Consider the following 21,094-nt stretch of genomic DNA (forward strand, 5'->3'; position numbering starts at 1 on the left):
TTTTATTTTTAGAACTTTGATTTGACAAAACACAAGTTGCTCCACGATGGCTTTCTTACCTGGAATATCAACCAGTCACGGAATAAAACAATTGATGTGCATGTTGTGTTACTAGAGGACTTACTAGTGTTCTTGCAGAAGCAAGACGACCGGCTTGTGCTCAAGTGCCATGACACAACTATGGTACAAGGTTCTGAACCACAAAAATATACACACAGCCCTATTTTAAAAATTGGCAATGTTCTAACAAGAAACGTTGCAACAAGTAAGTTCACATTAACTATGTACAGTAGAACTTGAGGATATGCTTGCCCTAGAATGTTTTTTCAGGTTACAATGTGAAATACAATGTTTTCCGGACCCTGGTTACGGTATTTTCCCTGCCTTACGGTGTTATTTATGTTATTTGATTACATGTGCATTATATACTGTACTGTATTTTGTTACTAATTTTTAATGTTGGATGTCAGGGTTCTACTAGGGAGAGATAAAAAAAAAAAAAACTAAGTTATGGGTTCATCAATGATTTTGTTCTATTTCAAAATGAAAACTATCATACATTTCATTACATCAAAAACATATTTTCAAATTTTGTACTGGCATTTTATTTTCTTAATTTCATTCATCCAAAAGAAGTCTTACAATAAAGATGAAACGTTGATGAACACATATTATAGTTTGTTCCTTTTTATCTCTCTATCTCAATATATATATATATATATATGATGAAAATAATGGAAATAGTATTCCGACAAAATAGAGAAAATAAAAAGGAACAAACCGTATTATGTGTTCATCAACGTTTCGTCTTTATTTCGAGACTTCCTCTGGATGAATGAGATTAAGAAACCAAAAAATATACCAGTACAAAATATTTGAAAATGTTTCACGTGCACAGTGTGACGCAGTTCTATTTCAGAGAAACGGAAAATTGATGTTGGAAATTCAAAAAGGAGGGGGGGGGCTGGCGCTGTTAAAGAGAAGGAAATTTTAGTGACGTCATATAGTCGTTAATTTAATTTAAAACTATGAACGCAAGTTTATATTCTATGTGGAAAAGGATATATCTGTTGAAATTCAAATATAAGTTTGTAACAGAAATGAAATGAGTGTTTTTTATGTAATTGATTGATTGAGATTATGTGTTAATTATTACAGGGGGTGTTTGAATGGTGTGAGAAAGTTAACCTGTGTCCACAGTTAAATAATGTTCTTTTAATAACAGTTTACTTATTAATGGCGCTATGTTATAGAAACCTCCACGTTGTTTAATAGTGCTTGAAATTGCGATAAGCGCAGATTCAAGAAGTCTCCGGCGCGGTTATTTCAAATAAACCGCATAAATTACATAAAAAACAACGTTAACACTTAAGCGGGAAAGAAAACACAAAAAAAAACTAATGTAAGGCAAACGAACGATGAAAACAGAAAACGAACACGTGAAAAATGGCTTAAATAAGCCTGTTTCGATATTAAAATTTAAAAAATCGGTGGGTACCTGGGTGTTTTTGGGTATCGCTAAGAATAAGCGAAGTAAAAAAAAAAAAAAAAAAAAAAAACCCAGAAAAACGAACGTTACGTGAAAAATGGCTTAAATAACACTGATTCAATATTTAAATTTAAAAAATCAAAAAAAAAAAAAACGTCTCACACCACGATTCGAACCCAAAACTTTTAGATAATGAACCAAGGCCTTAACCAACGTCGCTAAAGCGACGTACATGAAGTTTGTTTGGTTTTTCAACTATTTAAAGTAAATCAGGTCACGACGTCATCTGACGCATGCGTAGACTCGGTCATTGTCACGAGAGGACTGTTTTTGTTGACACCCCCCCCTTGTCGAAAATTGTCGATTTTGGAGTGAAAAAGTTAACAATATTTTTCGAGCAAAGGATGGAGCTTCGATGTGATGCCAAGTTTGTGAATTTTCGTCGCGTATGTCGAAAGTTTTTAGCAGACATCCAAACATGCACACAAACATACATACATACATTTTCGCTTTTATATATATATAGATATATATGTTAAAACTTCGTAAAAAAAATGGGAAAAACAAAAACAAAAAAAAGTGAACGTGATCGAAAAATAAAAGAAGAAAGAAAAAAATGGCATAATTAACCCTGTTTCAATATGAGAACTTTAAAAATCGAAAAAAATATCAATTCACAGTTCGAACTTGCAACCTTAAGATAATGACGTCGGTCCTTTACCCACTGAGCTAAGAGCGTGTCAGCAAAATTGGGTCAGTTTTTATAGACTTTAAACTAATTCAAGAAAGAAACATGGTTTGCGCATGCATATTTGGCTATCTTGTCATGAAGGAACGATTTTTTGCTACCACTCCCTGTAGAAAAGTTTCCTGTTGAGGGTGAAGGAATTCATGTTTTTAGCTAATTTTTTGATATTTGTCGCCCGAACGATCGAGATTGAAAATGATACCTATCTGGTGAAAATCCATTGTCTGTGTGGAAAGCTTTTGCGAGACATACAAACACAAGCACGTTTTGCTTTTACATATATATATATATATATATATATATATATACATCCTCCTCTTCCCCCCTCACCCTTAAAAAAGTGAAATTGTATTTCATTCCTAATAGAGTGCATCGTTCAAAAAATGAGTTTATAAGTAACGTCTTTCTTTTTTATTTATTTGTAAACTGTTATCCTCATCTCCATAGTTGTTGTTTCATGACGTTTCGGCCAACTATTCCTCTGGCCTTCATCAGGTGTTTAACTGCGACGGGATAGGAATGCTGAAACTGTATCCTCATAAATTACTGCCTTCCATAGTTGTTGTCATCTCACCACGTTTTGGTCAACTAATCCTCTGGTCGGCTTTGGGTAGGATTGAAACCATTATCTTCAGACAATGCTCACCTGGAACTGTAGAGATTCAATGCCTCTATCCATTGATTGAGATTGTCGTACTGACTTCCTCATCTTGGTTGTTATTGTCACAACGTTTCGGCCTCCGGCCTTCGTCAGATGTTTTGTATTGAACTGGGGAACCGTTTGTTAGGAGTCTCAAACCCAACTCTTTATTATTATTACGTGGGTGTCCTAAACGTTGTATCAAAGTTTACAGTTACCCAAAGGTGCTGAGTTCAATCCTGAACGAAGGCAGTGAAAAAGTAGCATTCAAAACAGAGAATCAGCAACTATGTCCCATAGCCTAACTGGAGTCCGAACACGGTACCCCCGTAATAATAATAAAGAGTTGGGTTCGAGACTCCTAACAAACGGTTCCCCAGTTCGATACAAAACACCTGACGAAGGCCGGAGGGCAAAACGGCCGAAACGTTGTGACAATAACAACCAAGATGAGGAAGTCAGTCCGACAATCTCAATCAATGAAAACACCTCATCTGAAAAATACAGACAATTACCTCTATCCATTGTGCCATGGATCTCAAAGGCCAGAGGAATAATTGGCCGAAACGTGGTGAAACAACTATGAAGATGAGGATAAGTGTCCGCAAATGAATATACAAATTATTCATCTCAAAGGATTCCAATAATAAAATAATTGTCTTCTTGCAAATGTTGTATGCAAATATACAAGACTAGCAGGCCGGCATTCCCCGGTCATAAAATATGCATAAATATTATATTTTAATTCTCATAGAAGCTGAGATATGCATGCGAGTATTATGTTTTTTTCTAAACTTCTTATAAGTAAATAAAAAAAAAAATACTTGTGTTGAGATCGAAACTAAAACTTAAAAACAGCGAGTGAAGTTCAATAACCATTAGGCCAGCTTGACACGCTCTTTAAAAAGGGTTTCATAACTACTTATTCTTAACATAATGAATCTGTAATATGAACGATTCATGCATGCGCATTCGTGAAACAGTTAAAACATAAAAATCAGATGACCCTCCCCCCTACGTACCAATTTTTCATTTTTGACCCCTTAGCAGCCCCCTTTTTTTTTTTTTTTTTTTGGATGAAAATAGATAAAAAATTTTCTACGTGCCTACATACTTTCATGAGTATATAGGTTGAGAAGTGTCCTCCACACACACATTCTCACTTTTATAGATATTTAGATAATCATTTAATGATGTATTTGAAATTTTTGTAACTTTCGTTTAGTAAAAAAATATTTGCATTACATAATGTTATGTAATTTTTTTATTTGCAGATAAAAAGGGGTTCTTTGTTGTCAATACATCAAATACAGGACCACAGATTTATGAGCTAACAGCACCTTCTATAGAAGACCAGAAAAAGTAATTTCTTTTCTTTCAGAAAATAATTTTGTTTCCTTTGTTGTTTTATATACTTGGCAGGTGGTGATGATCAGGCTGGCTTTGGTGTTGTGGGAGGTCAGGTTGGTGATGTTCTTGATATATCACCAAGCAGGTTCAGGTCGGTGAAGGAGGGGGGGGCAGTGAGAAAAATGGTACAAAGTCATAGCACTCCTTCTGAAGCCAAGCCTGAGTCTCCTTGAACTTGTGGGCCGGCGCCGAGTCCTGCTACCACACCCAGGGTCTGCCAGCGGCCACCTGATTGCACCAGGAGATCACGACACTCTTCAGCACATCCAGGTACACTTTGGTGTTGACTTTCAGGCCGATGTGAGGTGGCATGTTGTAGCCCTCATTTGAAACCACACCAAAGGCCATAACCGTGACTGGAAACTTTATTTTTATCATCCTGGGCATGTCCCTGTTATTTGTAGCAATCAAGTGATGCATTTTGAGGGTGTTGGCAATGGTCCTGTTGTCATAACTTGGATTGGTAGAGAGCATGAGTTGTACAGCGCCGCATCTCTGATCTTGCTCGTTGTAACATTGTGTCACTTTCAGACATGATAAAAGGTTCCTATTGCCCTTTTGTACACAACTGGCCAACTAGTTGACGGTCTGCAACAAAAAAAGAAAATGATTTTCATTAAACGAAAATTGAATCATGTCTTTTCTAGAGGCGACAATTTTATCGTTCCACTTTGTATTCATTACTTTTAATCTCTTTTAGTTTTGTGAATTACACCGCAGAGAATATTTGGTGCTTGTTTAGAATTCCCCTCATATCAAAACACTAGATTAAGAAAAATCTATGATGTGTGTACCCATCAGAAAAAATTGTGCCTATTTTCCGATGCCAAAAATTTATTCTTTTGATTACCTTTTTTAACTTAATTTTTCATGACTCATATTAATCATAAATGTTCATTGGTTTTAAGCTACAAGTAAAACTTAAATCTATAGATCATTTCCCACAAGTGTATTTGTACGTTTATGAAAATAGTTTTTTATGCTAATTCGACCCCCCCCCCCAATCTATATTTAAAAATTTAAATAGAATTGGAATCAGGAATTTAAAATAGAATTGGTAATTGTATCAGAATCAGGAAAAATATTGGCATCGTCCCATCACTAATGTGTGTGTATATATATATATATATATATATATATATATATATATATATATATCATTTTGTTCAATTTAGGTAAACAAAGTCATCATAAGTCACTACAATAAATCTATTGTTTCAGTCTTAAGACATCATTAGTCGAAAATATGCCTCTGTTCTTATTTAAGCCCAGTTGTTTTAATGAAAATAAAAAAAATGAGTACAAAAAAAAACATATATATTTTATTTTTTCTTAATGTTTTTTAAACACTGATAAAATGTAGAATCTTTATTTTTGATGGTGGTTTTTTCATTGAGGGTTTTCAATCTATAAATTTATTAATTCTCATCTCCAAAAAGTCTGCAAGTCTTATAATTATTTTGTTCTAATCGTTATTTCTTATATTACTGTTTAGGTGGTTTAGATGCATAGAGAATGCGACAGAAATGTATTTGCAAAAATATTCGTCACACAACAAGTTGAATTCTCTCGTTGGATCAAGTAGTGCATCATCCAGCCCGGCTCCATCAACACCCAGCACAACAGGAACCAGCACAACGACGACGACAACAGCAGCAACTGCATCACCAGTCCCTGCAGACAAATTAAATAAGGCACATAGTATTGAGACAGAGCAAATACAAAATATTTCCACTATAAAGTAAGTACTTTCTTTTTTTTCTTTTTCTTTTTTTTTCTTTTTCTTTTTTTCTAGAATCAGATTTTTTTTTATCTGCATTCCCATGTAAGTGTTCGTAAGTCAGAGATTACCAGTGTTGGCGGTTTAATTTCCCAGGTATGTCACATGGCATGAGGAAGACACAGAATAGAAGGAAAATATGCCGAAGCACATGAATATACATTTTATTAGCATATCAACAAATGTAAATGAAGATAGTAATTTTACATGACAGAACATCTATAATATAAAAGCGAAAATGTATGTATGTGTGTTCGCTTTTTCTGTGTGTCTACAAAAGGCTTCTTTCAGAGAAGCGGTCGGTCGGTTGGTTCACAACTTTTTAAAACTTTTTATATCACATATAAATCGTAATATCTCACAGTTAACAACGAAGCTCGCCTGTCTATTTAATTTGCTCAATTTCGGGAAGATAAATATTCAATATTTGTCGCTCGCCGCATGTGGGTTAGTATTTTTCCTATAACATCTTGGGGGGGGCGTTCAGCAGTAAATGAATACTATCCCGCAGTCAAACTTGACCTCATTAACTCATTAAAACGGGCACCTGCTAAATCCAAGTAATTAAATAAATTCAAACGTGTTTCCATTACCATCTCGCGTTGGGCAATGGTTAATGTCGCACGTTTTTTTTTTTTTTTTCACACTTTAATTTACAACTTTGCCTCAAGGGTTCGGGTTCGATCCTCATACTTACTTTCCGCCCCGCCCCCCCCCCCACACACACACACACATCCAAACACCCGGGCAACGCCGGGTACCCCTCGCTAGTACAATAATAATACAATCGCGTGGATTGATTACTGTATAATGTCAGGGTTTGCACAAACTTGAAAAGTCCTTGAATTTTTACTTTTGTCTTGAAAAGGCCTTATTTCTATTATTACTTTGAAGTTTAAATGTAATGTAAACCAGCATCTTAATCTTTCTTAGGCATGGTTCCAATTCGTAGCCCTTTACTTACCCTTGCCCTTAATGGAAATATGACTTGTTTAGAGTGAAGATAAATAAAAAAAATTTTTTTTTTTAAATCTTTGAAAATATGGAAAATGTCTTGAAAATTGTATTCTTTATGTCCAGTAAAAATTTGTGTTGAAATATTAAAAATAAAATCGAAATAAATACTATTAATTTTTTTTTAAGTATTAATAAAAATACTATTAAAATATTTTTTTAAATATTGAAAATAAAATCCAAATACAGTGTTCTGAAATTACATAGTATTATTATAGGATACGAGAGTTATGCCCCTTATTTTTTTGGGGGGCGGGGCTCAAATCGCTCTCTATTTTCGCTTTCATTTATAATTTAATTTTTTGTGGGAGGCACAACAGTAGTGGCAGTTACCATAAATAAAAATGACCTCTCTCCCCCCCCCCTCGCCTCTTATAAAAAAAAACTTTCTTTGCGCAATCCGGACTTTCTAATGGTGACCTGAACTTTTTGAATCACTGTGGATTGTAAAACAAGCCCCCAATTTTGCTTTCAAACCTTGAATTTTGTTTGAAAAACTTAGAAAAGTTTTTAAAAATAGACATTGAAAATCTGAACAAACCCTGAAGGTAGGATTAGGCGTTATTACTTCCACATGGTTTTTGACTCGCTGTAGGGGAAAACATTTTTTTTTCTTTCTCTTGGAGACATGATGAGAGATTACCATGCAATCAGGATTCCAAAATGTTGAAATATGCACAGTAATAAATTAGAAGAACAAAGCGCTTGAAATTGCACTCTCTTGACTCTTAAGTCGCTCTTCTGGATTTACCTAAAAGAATTCTACTTTTGGTAACAGGCATTTACGATCTCACAGCCTTTGGCTTTTTTGGCTAGGAACAAAGTGTAGTATCTGTTTTGATGCTGCACTTCACCTTTTCTGTCCTCGGTCAGTGGAGGAGAAATCATTCTTGGCTGAGACAATTTTTATTTTTGTTCCTATCCAGAGTTCCGGAGTTTTTGTGGAGCTGGATTTTCCCCATATTAAAAACTAACCTTGTTTCCCTGCCCTCATGGAGAAGTAAGTAAATAGGAACATATCCTAAACGTATCTATCATTAGAATGAATAATATATATATATATATTATTGCAATCATGACAGGAAAACCCGTTTTTATGTTCATGATTAAAAGTGGGGGAAAAGGAAAAAAAAAATTAATGGGGGAGTCCAGCTGACAGGTTTCGCCCTCACTTTTTGTAAGCTGGATTGAGGGATTTCCTATTTTTCTTTTATTTTATTACTAAAATAGGGTGAAATGGGAGACGATACGTTTAAAAAAAATAGTGGCATAGTGTATTAGAAAAGAAAAAGAACTGGATACAATAATTCACTATATGTATTCACTATATGTCTAAAATAACGATACATATGATATCACCTAGAGATTGGTCATGTTCAAACCGAAGAGACATTCCCTCTGCATGATCAACACATCTGCAGTTGATGACATGAAGAATAGCAGCATAACACCATACAAAACGTGAAGTTTCTGCTCACAGGTAGCGGCAATTCTCTACCTCTCACGATAGAGTAAGAATATCTGTAAAAGTCGGATGTACTGCATTCCGTAGGACATTCGTAGAACTGATGCGGCGTGATGGATTCCGTTTTATTGACCCTTCTTTTTTTTTTTTTTTTTTTTTTTTTTTTTAATGCTAAGAGGAAGAAGCTAGCAATGACACTGTACCAATGCATCTCAATCAGTTCTCTGAACAAATATCTGCCAAAAATATCTTGTCATCGTCTTCATCAGAGGAATGTTGTCTGAATCAGTTTTACATGGAATAATCAGATCCTTAAAAAGAATTTGATTAAACAATTTGTCAATAGCCGATTGGTAAGAATATAATATGGTCATTATACTTTAACCACGTCGTTGCATTTCAACCACTCGGACACACACGTTGTATGGTACCATCGCAAGAAAAAACAAACAAAGAAAAGAAATAAAAATGTGGCTCAGCATGGAATGTATTTGTCGTTCTTTCAAGAATAATGCATTTCATTACCTTCTAAAAGTTTTTTGCACACACACTTGTTTTACAATGTTCTGCAATATAACATGTGCTTTTTAAAAGTCTCTCTTCCTGCCACCATATGCCGGCCATAGCTAGCGCTTTCTTGCCCTCATTTTCACACATTCATCTTCCCTGGTATGCAACTTGCATCTCCTCTTGACCACATACTGTCCTTTTTTTTTTTTACTGCCTTTCCTTTTCTCTTCCTTTTCATGACGTTAGCATGTTTAATTTGCATATGTGGTAAGACGGCAGCTGCTGCTAATATTTTCGCTAATCGGCTATCATAGACTGCTGCTGATTTTATCACATGCAGTTACCTTTTTAATCACACTGAAGAGATGTAATACAGCAAAACAGTCTCTTTGTGGATGACATATATACACACATACAAGCATAAATGCATTTGGAGTTGTCTCAAACAATTTAAAATTTCAAGCAACCAACTACATAGTTCTCGCCCTTCAAAATCGCCCCCCCCCACGCTTCAAGCTTAATGGGTTTTTATTTATTTTTTTTCTTCTTTGCCATACTTCTATGCACGGCTGAAGGATTCTTTTGGCATACTTTTAAAATGAATCCCCTTTATCTTGTCAGATTGAGCAAGGTCAGATGAATAAGGCGGTCGTTTCGATACATTGATGCTTTTCTCAGCTTGCAAGTGTTGTATGTACTGAGCATTATGATCAGAATTTTTATTTTTTTGACTTGGCAGGGGGAAGGGAGTTACCACTTATCAGAGCGTGGAGGCCACTCTTGAATAAGTGTTAAGTTGATGGTGATACAAAATTAGTTATGGCGGAACTTGAGTAGGATTAGATTATCTAAAAGGATGACTCAATAGGAATTTATTCATATTAGATTTGAAAACAACCGTGTTATAGTCAGCCGGAGAGCAGACACACGATATTGTGTTGCATAGACAAGTTAATGAAAACACGATATTGCGTTGCATAGACAAATTAATGAAGACATGTAAACAGAAACATGTAGCAAAAAACATAAATTTATTTTTCATCATAGTTCATGCAGCACATTTAGTTCGTCACTTTTCAACGAAGAAATGAAAGGAAATGACATACAAGATAGAAAAGTGAAGAAAATATCAAACTTGTGTCTGTCTTGTATGAGAGTAATCAGTAAACTGCTTTTCACTTCCCTTATTTTGTCCTTTAGTCCTCACATTCCATGAGCGATCTTTCTGAGAAAGAGGGAAGAATTGCTGTTTTCTTGGTTAGAATCTATTCCATCTAACACGTATTGTTGGCAAGGTTTTTAGCCTTGAAGTAGATTTTTTTTTTGTCTTAGCTCATTAAATCAAGTGGTTTCATGCTTTGTCTGGAGCGATTTCCATAAAAAAAATTGTTCAACTATACAAAAAGAAAAAAAATAAATAACACTGATAACATGCTTGTCCTTTTGGTCAATCTCCAACGTTTGTCTCGTCACCACAATGTTGTGTCCTTGTGCTTATTTTACAAATTCTTTAATGGAATGTGCTTTAATTAACGAACTCGTAGCACTTGTCTCCATCAATGTACATACTCTTGAATAACTCGACAAACAACAAAATCCTAACCCCTCACTTTTGAAGTCCCTAGATACCACAAAGCCTTCTATTCTAATAGTTATTTTCCCTTAGATGGCTATACTTTGGGATTCCTTCCCTGTTTCTTGCTCCTCTGATTGCACTAAGATGTAGAAGTTTAAACTTCTCCATCTTAAGTGTAACGCAATTTGATATCTTGCTGCTCAACTCTTGACATAGTTTCCTGTAGACATTTTTTAATATAAGTTGCCAAAGAGATAATGTTTGTATTTTATAAGTTGCCAAAGAGATAACATTTGTATTTTATTATCTTTTTATTTTTATTTATTTATTTATTTATTTTTTATAGAGAGAAAGATTCTGAAGAACCCGAACCTATCGGAGATACAGTTGATGCGATTAGCACCGTACAGAAAGTTGGGGAGAGCCAGCAGTCGGAAGTTCAATTTGCAGGTCCTGAGGATGTGATAGTGTCTGGTGTATCATTTGGCGAAGCTGAGTCCGTTCAGTCTCCCGTTGGTAAGATAATTACCTTTAATGCGTTTTCATTTATTCAAAAATCGCTTCTTGACTTTTCACTTATTTAGTTAACAAAAAAAAAAAAAGGATAATACTTTTTCAGCATGAACTTAAGTTAGGTGCAAAGCAAGTTCTTTTTTTTTTTTTTCTTTATACCATTTTTATAGATTTTATAAAAATAATTTATTTGTGAAAGATTTCAAATTATTTTGTGTATCTTTTCACTCGGATCAACGAATATTGATTAGTTTGATTTGTACATTCTGATTTTGTGCTAATTTGAAATCGTTCTCATTAATAAATAATAATGGCCGAAGAAATGCTGTTGTTCAGTACTTACTGGAAAGTGGATAACGTTTACTTACATGGGGATTTGTGCTTCAATTCTGCATAAGATGATTTGATACTCGTGATTTTGAATAATTTGCAATCATAAAATTTAGGTTGATATTGCATTTAAAACAACTGCAAAGACATATTTTAAGGTGATTGGATAATTTATAGCTGAACTAAATTTTAATTTTTTTTACTGAAACTGGGTAGCGCTATTTTGTAGTTAAATTTCTTACATTGTCATTTTTCTTCTGTATGTATATATTAACCCGAAAAAATAAAGACAGATCTGACAGGATTTGAACCTACATCCGCAAAGGATCTGTTTTAATAGCCAAAATGCACTCTTTAATCAGCGAAATAACAGAAGCAACATATCCTATTAAGGCAGTTAGCAGCAGAAAGGAACCTCTTGATTTCTGAGAACTTGCTGAAGTAAAATTAAAACAAGAGAGAAAGACACAGATACACAATTAATGCTATCTTTATTTTCAAAATTTACTTTTTCAAGTCCTTGCTTCGCATATTTAATAAATTTCTAAAAATCACACTAATTAAAAAATTGACACACTTCTTTTTTTTTTTTTTTCCTAGATTATGTTTTTTAGTATTCAGTTGTAATAGAAGTAGTTGTTTTTGCTTGTTTGAGCAATTCAGATTCTTTTTTTCTGTCCTCTCCAATTAATATTTGTAGACTTGAATAGTTATCCTGCTTTGTTAGTTAGGCATAGTGCATGTCGTTGAAGTCTCCGATGTCCTGTTGTGCCGTCGGCTAACACTTGACACTTGTGTCAGATTGCTACTTCTTCTGAAGTGTGCTTAGAATTTAGTCATCTTTTTTTTCTCTCTCTCTCAGAAATCTAGTCTGCCAGCCATTTTACTAGAGACTAGGCAGTCTGACAACCTGGCTTTTATTTAGTGACTATCTTCCGTATAAAATGCAAACAGTGCCAAAAACTAGAAATAGACTTGAACATTTATCAGTAATTTTTTTTTTTTTTTTCTGTATATTTTAGAAAATTGGACTGAAGAATTAATTTAGATTATTTGCACATTTCAGACATTTTTTTTTTTTAATCATGGTTGCTGTCATTTTCACACCAGTTTTGTTGTACTCTTCAGCCTTCTTCAGGTGTCTTTTGGAAAGAGGGGAACTCCTTTTTTTGACTATCTTATTAATTCAACCCTTAAACAGCTGCACTGGATATTTACACACATTAAATTCTGTTAAATGATAGGCTACGGCAATTGTATGTTTGTACGTACATTATCACCATTCACTCTGCTTTTTACATTTTCTAATGTAGTTAAAATTATTTTTATTTATTATATAAAGAAAAGTTATCTGTATTTTTTCTGTGTCCAGCTAAAAGTCAGAAACTACACAAGACATTCCCAATAAGCTGATATTGTTTTTTCAGTATTGCCTCAGACAGAATATAAACACTTTTTTTTGTATGAGGGTCGTTTCAAAAGTAAACCCTCATATGTTTTTTTTTTTTAACTCAAAAAGTTGAAGAACTATGAAGACAGGAGTGGTACCTTTAAAACGAGCAACATTTTGTGCTCCAGAATTTATTTTTCTACAGATTCACCACTATTGTCGAGGCACTTTTGTCAGAAATTCAATGACGCATTTTTGTTTCTGATGCACAGACATGGTAGGAGTTGCTTTTTTAGAGTCTCACACTGCCAATATCTGCAACAGACAGATGAAACATTCAGGTCATGAATGCATAAATTTAGCTATCATACAAATCCAATTTGTAATCTCCTCTCATCTATTAGGGAAAAATGAAAATAATGGGAGACATTACTTTTGAAATGTCTCTCGTAATATTTAATAATTTGTGTGGAAGGTATAGGGGGATCGATATTTAGTGCATTTTTTAATTTTTTTTCATCAATTCACCTTGTTTGTGAACAGTCTCTTGACCTAAATTATGACCCCTTAAGCTTAAGCCTAAAATTTTAGATAATTTTTTAGAATCCAAATCATGATTAATTTGGAAAATTGGGATAAGGATTCTTGATATAAAGTTTAATATGATTAAAATGTTTATTTTAATCTTAACAAGATAGCATAAAAGCAGTGCATAGCTGTTTTGTTTAGGAATTAATTTTATCCATCCTGGATTGGGTGTTCTAGTTTATTATATGAATGTCTAATTTTTCAACTTTAACATAGCCCCGAAGTAGAATATCTCATCACGTACCGAACAGGACACCCATACATAACTCACGCCTATACACTAAAAAGTGAAGAACCTCCCAAATGTATACTGTGTCACGAACCTTATATGGTGAAACACTTTTTATTTGACTGCTATGACCTCACACAAATTCGTCAACACTAATACAAGGCCACAATCTTAAAAGAACTCTTTGAAAAAGAAAATCCTAAAACCATTCTACATTTTCTAAAAAGAGTAAATCTATACCATCAAATAACAAACTATACCGAAATATTCCTCAAATATACCTAGCAAAAAATCAACTCTTAAAGCATCTAAAAGTTTAAATTTTATATGCAGCATTAAATGGCCCAAAGAAGGTCGATATGCTGATTAAACAAACAACGTAGCCCCTATATTCACTTGGCCATGCATCTGATGGAACGATCTAAAGTCTAATGTCCAAAATGTTAAAATAACAGCAACCAAGATGAAGAAAAGGGTTTGAAACTTGTAAATAATATAAATAACATTTTATTTATCAAATCTTGTTCAATAAGATTGAACGTGTTTGTATTTTACTGATTTGTCAGTGCTTGAACAAACAACAGCTCATCTTCTGCCGTGATCATAGGTTCTGTTTTTATATTGAGCACCATTTTTAATGTTCATTTTCTTTATATAAAGATGTATACTAAGCTTTTGTTCAATTTTAATAAAATATGGTCAACACTTCAATTCTGTGCATCCTTTGTTATAATTATATTTTAATTTTGGAAAATAACTTTTTTTTTTTACATTTTGACATACTTTTCTGTATTTCAGAAATATTTATTTCCATTCATTTTGTGTTTCTCCTGTTTGTGTATTTCGTTGTTTGTGTACCATCTATTAACAACACCGTAGTGAGTTGTTATTGTCGTTCTCTGTTGTTTGATCACTGTCTGTATTTTACTCTAGTGCAGTAGAAGTACCACCTCATTGCTACTTGTTTGGTTCCGTATTGCTGTGTTATTTTTTTCTGTTTTTTTTTTTTTTTTTTTTTTTTTTTTTCACCATATTTTTTTTTTTTGTAATTGACAGTTTCAATATGATCTCCCTGGAGACATTGAATTCATCTGCAGTGCCTACAAATTTGCATATAATTTGGCCCTTAATGATCTAGGCAAATTTATTTAAAATATCTTTTTTTGTTCCTAATATCTTTTTACTCGTTCTTATACATCCTCACCGCATAAAATGAATCTGATCAATGTTGATGAAATTTTATTTATCTACTATCAATTATTCAATTCTCAAAGAAAATTAGATTAACAACATAAGCAATATCTTTACTTCAACACATAAACTTTTCTTGAAATAAGCTTGCTGCAAAGTAGTACTATATAAGCCTGACGAATTCTCACGAGAATGAAATACGGAATATTCTGTGTAGCTTAATTGCTATATATATATTTTTATAATTTACTACCTAGCTCTACCTATATATTGAGCACTGAAAATAAATATATAAATTATATTTTCGTATATTAATTTATCTAATTAAATGAAGTAGCCATGTGTGTATATATATATATATATTTTTTCAAATAAAATCTTCTATTCAAATCTAAATATTAACAATGCAAACTTATTTTAAATAGCTCGATAGTGCAATAATAGAGCTATACATACTCTTAACTTTTTACCATTATTTGGATTGTTCGAACTAACATCTTGGATGTTATTTGCACAACATTTCATCCTATGTAACTTCCTTTGGATACATCTTGTTGAATTCGGGAATTTGTATGGAACTTTGAATAAAACTATTTATTTAATGAAAATAATCCAAATTATTAATCCTAATCTAAAACCAGTGTTATCAGATTAGGCTGTCTGAAGATACTTGGCTTCCTGACCTAAAATGCACTAAACGTTGATATTGTTTTGTTTTCTTACCCTTTGCGAAGCTCACTCATGTTCTGCAAAGTTAAAAGCAAAACAAGCAAAATGTTTTCATCTTCAAAACAATCAAACCAAACACGATGCATAAGTATTTAAAAATATAAATAACTTGAAGCATACTATAATTATTGGGTTTGGCATTAACTGAAACTTGAAAAGGATTGATATGCTGTCGAAACAAAACAACCAAACCTCATCTAAAAAATTCCGGAAGTAAAACCTATTTCTTTTATAGGCATGCCAAGAGCTGACAAACCCTCTTTGATCAAAACGTATCATATTTATGGAAGTAACTTGAACAATGTAATTTTAGAATATACGGATTTAAAGTGGTCTGTCTACAGAACCCTTGTAATTATTTGTTCACGGATAGGAAATAAAATTTTATATCTCTAAACATATAAAGTTTGTGAGATTTTAAAAGTTGGACCTAAACATAATTTAAGCTGACATATCAAACATTGATTTTGACTAGCCAATTTTCATTCTTTATTGTTGTGTAATGTTATTGGCACTAAAATAACATACTTTAATACAGTTTAAAAAATGTAATCCTGCCTGAGCAATTGGTAATATGAAACCATTTGTCAGCTATACTGAAAAGTAAAAATCTGCCGGAAAAGAAATCATTTTTTATTTAAGAATATAAAGAGTAACCTCCCTTATGACGAAAAGTTTTAAAATGTACATATAAATAAAAATTAAAAACAAATCACTTCACAGCATTTTGGCTAACACAGATAGTGCGTGCGTCTATGTATATATATATATATATATATATATATAGAGAGAGAGGGAATAAATTACAAAATGTTATATTTATTCTCTATATTGCTCTGTAATTACATTGAGCTTCTTAAATAAGGAAATACATTTCTACAAAAATATATATATATATATAAATATATATATATATATAAATATATATATATATATATATATATATGTTGGGGCAATTAATCAAGAATCGTAAAAATTGGAACTTTTTGAGGTATTGGAATAAGAAAATTTTTTCTTTGTCTTTTGATGACAAAAAAAAATAACGATTCTTTTACTTTTTTTTTTTTTTTTTTCTTATTTTAAACTTACTTTACCATTACTAGTACCGATGATATTTATTGAAAAAGCTAAAATCTATACATCCCTCTCACAAATGCATTGTTACACTTGCAAAAAAACATGCACATGAGTTTCTATGTTTATCCGAAACTTAAAAACAAACAACAACTCTATAACTAAGTATGTCATTGTATTGGAATCAGGAGAAAAATATTGGAATTGTCTCATCACTAATATATATAATTTAATATAAAAGAAATATATATATATATATATATATATATATATATATATATATATATAATTCTTTTATAAAATTATTCTAGATAAAATAAAATAACATCATTCATTGACAAAGTTCTATGTAAATAATTATCACATATTGCTTTTAATAAGGGCTTGCTAATTTTGTTTTTATGCTTCCTGCATAATCTTTTAAATTATTATTATTTTTTTTTTTTCTTCAAAATGTTAACAGTGAAGAAACCCGATATGTTGATATTCTCAAGTTACAGCAAATGGATTCATTGGCCATGCTGCAAATGTGTTAGCATGGTTGGCTGTTCTTTGGCCTTCTCGTTCTGGGGTGATCCCCCCCCCTTTTTTTTTCTTTCTTGTTTCTATTCATGTTGCGCTGTTCACACTGTTCTCTAATGTGCACTATTCGTCTTGTTAATCATCTCATACGAGTTGCACAGTTTGTTCACGTTCACTATTAGTTGAACAGTGTTCACCTCGTTATTGCATTAGTATCACAATTTATTTTATTATCTATCTACCTATAACAAAATCCTCTGGAGTCAAACAGTTTAACTATATAATTTCTTTTGTCTCGGTATTTTTATTTTTAAGTTTTTTTTTTGTTTTTTTGTTTTTTTTTTCAAAACTTTAAGATGTGCTTAAAGTGCAAAGATAAGTTTTTTTTTTGTTGTTTTTGTTTTTATATTTCAGTTTAATAAATATCGTTGTCTGATATACATGAATTTTTTTATTTTATTTTATGTTTTTGTTGTTTCTTTTAAATTCAAAGAAAAACTTTATTTTAAGTGAATATTGATTTGTGGGTGTTTCTTTTTTTTGTTGTTGTAAATTGTTTTTGTTTTGGTGTCTTAAAAAAAATTTTGTTATGCCTTTTTGGTGTCTGCTTTTTTTCTTTTGAATATTTGAGAGAAAGGATTTAAAGAATATCACATGTACAAGAAAATGGCAATTCAAATATGTTTTTTAATATCAGCTTTGTAAATTCTATATGAATAGAACTGCTTTTTTTCTTTTATGTATTAAATTACACCATATATATATATATATATATATATGAGATTTAATTCAGTAAATTAAAAAATTTACAACAAATTTATTATTCGACAAGGAATACAAAAATGTAAAGTTTTTTCTTTAATCCATAGATTTTCAACAAATAGCTCATCTCATCAGAGGAAATTCTTTTAGCAAAATAAAGTTTATATGCAGCCTATTATAACTTTTTAATGAATTTTTGTATTCCTTGTCGAAGAGTAAATTTCTCATAAATTTTTTAATTTACTGAATTTAATTCCAAATTTTCATTTCTATTTTTGCTCTATCTTGTATATTGAGTTTCTTTATCTGATTGAGATTGTCTTTTGAATATTGATACTAATATTTATTTGGACTTTAATTTTACAGTATTATACAAACTGTAATCTGAAAGTATTTCAAAATTTCAGTTTATATATATATATATATATATATATATATATATATATATATATATATATTCCTGTTTATGACTGTAATTGTTTTAAAAACTATATACAAACTTTCCTTACTCTCAATAGCCCTGGTGTCGTTATTAAACTAAATTTTTTTATTCATTTTTCCCCCCTATTTTTATTTGCTTTTTATGTTAATTTTATTTCTCAACAGTTTTTGCTTGTAAACTTTCTTGTTATTTGTTAAAAAAAAATTTTTTTTTAAATAAATGTAAAAAAGTGAAAATGGATTAAAAAAAAAAAAAAAAGTTTTATTTTAACTGTGCATTAGTTTAAAAATGTTTCTAAGACCTTTTATCCATATTTAACTAATTCTTTTAATTGTTTTTATGCTCTAATCTAAACCTTGATGTTTCTTCCTCTCCTCTGTTATATGTAATGTTTGTATATGTCTCTTTCTCTACCTGTTCCCCCCCCCTCCACCTCTGTAACTGGTGATAGGCGATGCTAGGATACAGCTTGGTGCAGACATGCTAACATCTCATTGAATTAGAAATAAATCAATATACACTTTTCTTTTTTTTTTTTTTTTTTTTTTATCTTTATTAACACCCAAGTATTTCCTTGTAATTTAATCTTTCTTGGCATGATCCAAAGAGGGTTTCCCATAAACGTCAATTGGTCTTCAATTTCTTGATTTCTTATTTATTTTTTTTAATTTGTTGGGTTGATTTTAATTTGAGTGAATCGGCTCTAAATGATATTAAAAGGGCATTTAAAAAAGTTCTGAGCGTTATTATTTAATAGATTTTAAAGGCTATTATTTTATTAATAAAAGCGGGTTCATTTTAACCCATCAGCATCCATGTTCTTTTTTTTTTTTATTTTTATTTTTTTTTAAGGACCAGAAAAATAAGTAACCAGCAGCATTTGTATTTTTCAAAGAAATCTATTACTTCGTCATAAAGATTGGAGTGTATATTAAATATTACCTTTACTGTTTGATAAAAATATTTGAAGCTATAAGATTTTGTCCAAAATTACTGGATTCGGCATTAAATAACCTAAAGAGAGTTGATATGCTGTAGAACAAAACGATCAAACATACATAACCGACTAGTGCTCACTTTTTTTTTTTTTTTTTTTTTTGCAAAATGACTTAATGAACATTTCAGCAATATCTGTATTTTTCAGACATATTTGTTGCGAGGCCATATAAAGCATGTTCACAACTTAGTAATAAGGAAAACCGTTATACCAGTGTATATATATATATATATATATATATATATATATATATATATATATATATATATATATATAAACTACATTATTTATTTAAAACAAAACAAAGGAGTAAGTTCATACATTGGTGCAATAAACGGTTCGCTATATATCCATTTAAGTAGTCAAAGATTGTAGTGGCTTTCAAAATTTACACTTGCTATCTTATTAATGATAATATTATGATGTATATTGGCAAAACTGATGTCTCAGTTTTCAGTATAATACTGTGAAAATGTAGAGTGGAAGAATACAATCAGTTTCACTTATTATTCAATGAAATAATTTTTCGTAAGTAATCCTTATAACTAGGGCTCTGACGAGAATATTTATTTCATTGTTTTGATTCTCTCTAGTATATATCCGACACAGTTAATCAACTGAGAACCACATCACTCTATATAAAAACAGAAGATATTAACTGATATATACTCGAGAGTCAAAATAATGAAAAGAATATTCTCTTGTCATAGCCCTACTTATAACCAACCCACATTTTTATAAATAGTATAAATGAATGCTCTAATTGTCCTATAAAGTACATTTGTGGAAGTAATTTTAGTATCAAATAATACTGTATTTATAAATGATTTTTGGTAATAAAATAAATTTAAAAAATTGCGACACTAATAGGTTATATTGTGTCATAATCAACTAAGATTCATCACGAGGGTAACATCAAAATTTAAGCGGTATATAACTGAAGCATACATATTTAATGTAATCCTTATGTTTATAGAAGATAATTTTTTTTTTTTTTTGCTTTATTTTGTATATGCAACGACGGTCAGCAGCAGAAGATATAAAAACCTAAAATGATAAAATGATTGATCGTAACTGAAAATTGTGAAACGGGTCATTCCCGTAACGATAGATGCTAATTGGATCATCAAATAAATGTTGAACAACCGTTGAATCAATAATCTTCAACATAAATTTAAAATGACTGCATTCACACGCATGTGACGAAATGTTTTATTAGAAATGATAGTTCTTAACTAACAGAACATTGCGAAAATTATACTGTTGCTTTTCCTATCTATTTATATAATCTACTACTTAATAATATTTCTCTTTAAATAATAAATGTTTGTCAGGGTATATAATATTAAGAAAAAAATTGACTCTTATCCATTAAAAATAATTAGTATTGTCAACTAGATATTCTTTAAATAAATGAAACCAATATGTTTATTTATCTATAATTATAACAGTTTAGATCTTTGCTTTCTTCTTACTGTGAAAATAATTTTCAGCTAAATATTCTTTAAATAAATAAAACGAATGCCACTTTTTTTTAAATTTAGGCGCTTGTGCATTTAAGGTTTGAAGAACAATTGTATTATCTTCATTTTTTAATTGCAAGGGGAGACAATTCAAGAAGTTCTTAACGTTTATAACTTTTAATGATTAGTTTGATTTATTACAAAAATTTAACTTTTGTACGATTTCATTTGA

At 31.3% G+C, this 21,094-nt stretch overlaps 1 protein-coding gene across 40 annotated transcripts in view; it reads left to right on the forward strand.

The window, feature by feature from the left end:
• Window positions 1-21,094, forward strand: part of LOC145248812 (rho guanine nucleotide exchange factor 11-like) — a 609,361-nt gene that overhangs the window by 541,804 nt on the left and 46,463 nt on the right. For all 40 annotated transcript variants that reach the window (XM_080110472.1, XM_080110474.1, XM_080110473.1 and 37 more), the window contains 4 exons: window positions 13-265; window positions 4,152-4,239; window positions 5,783-6,028; window positions 10,979-11,148. In XM_080110472.1, coding sequence (XP_079966598.1) covers window positions 13-265; window positions 4,152-4,239; window positions 5,783-6,028; window positions 10,979-11,148 — 757 coding nt within the window. The remainder of the gene's footprint in view (window positions 1-12; window positions 266-4,151; window positions 4,240-5,782; window positions 6,029-10,978; window positions 11,149-21,094) is intronic.

Source organism: Euprymna scolopes, chromosome 27, assembly GCF_053919585.1.
Source record: "Euprymna scolopes isolate OS-2025 chromosome 27, ASM5391958v1, whole genome shotgun sequence".
NCBI lineage: Eukaryota > Metazoa > Mollusca > Cephalopoda > Sepiida > Sepiolidae > Euprymna > Euprymna scolopes.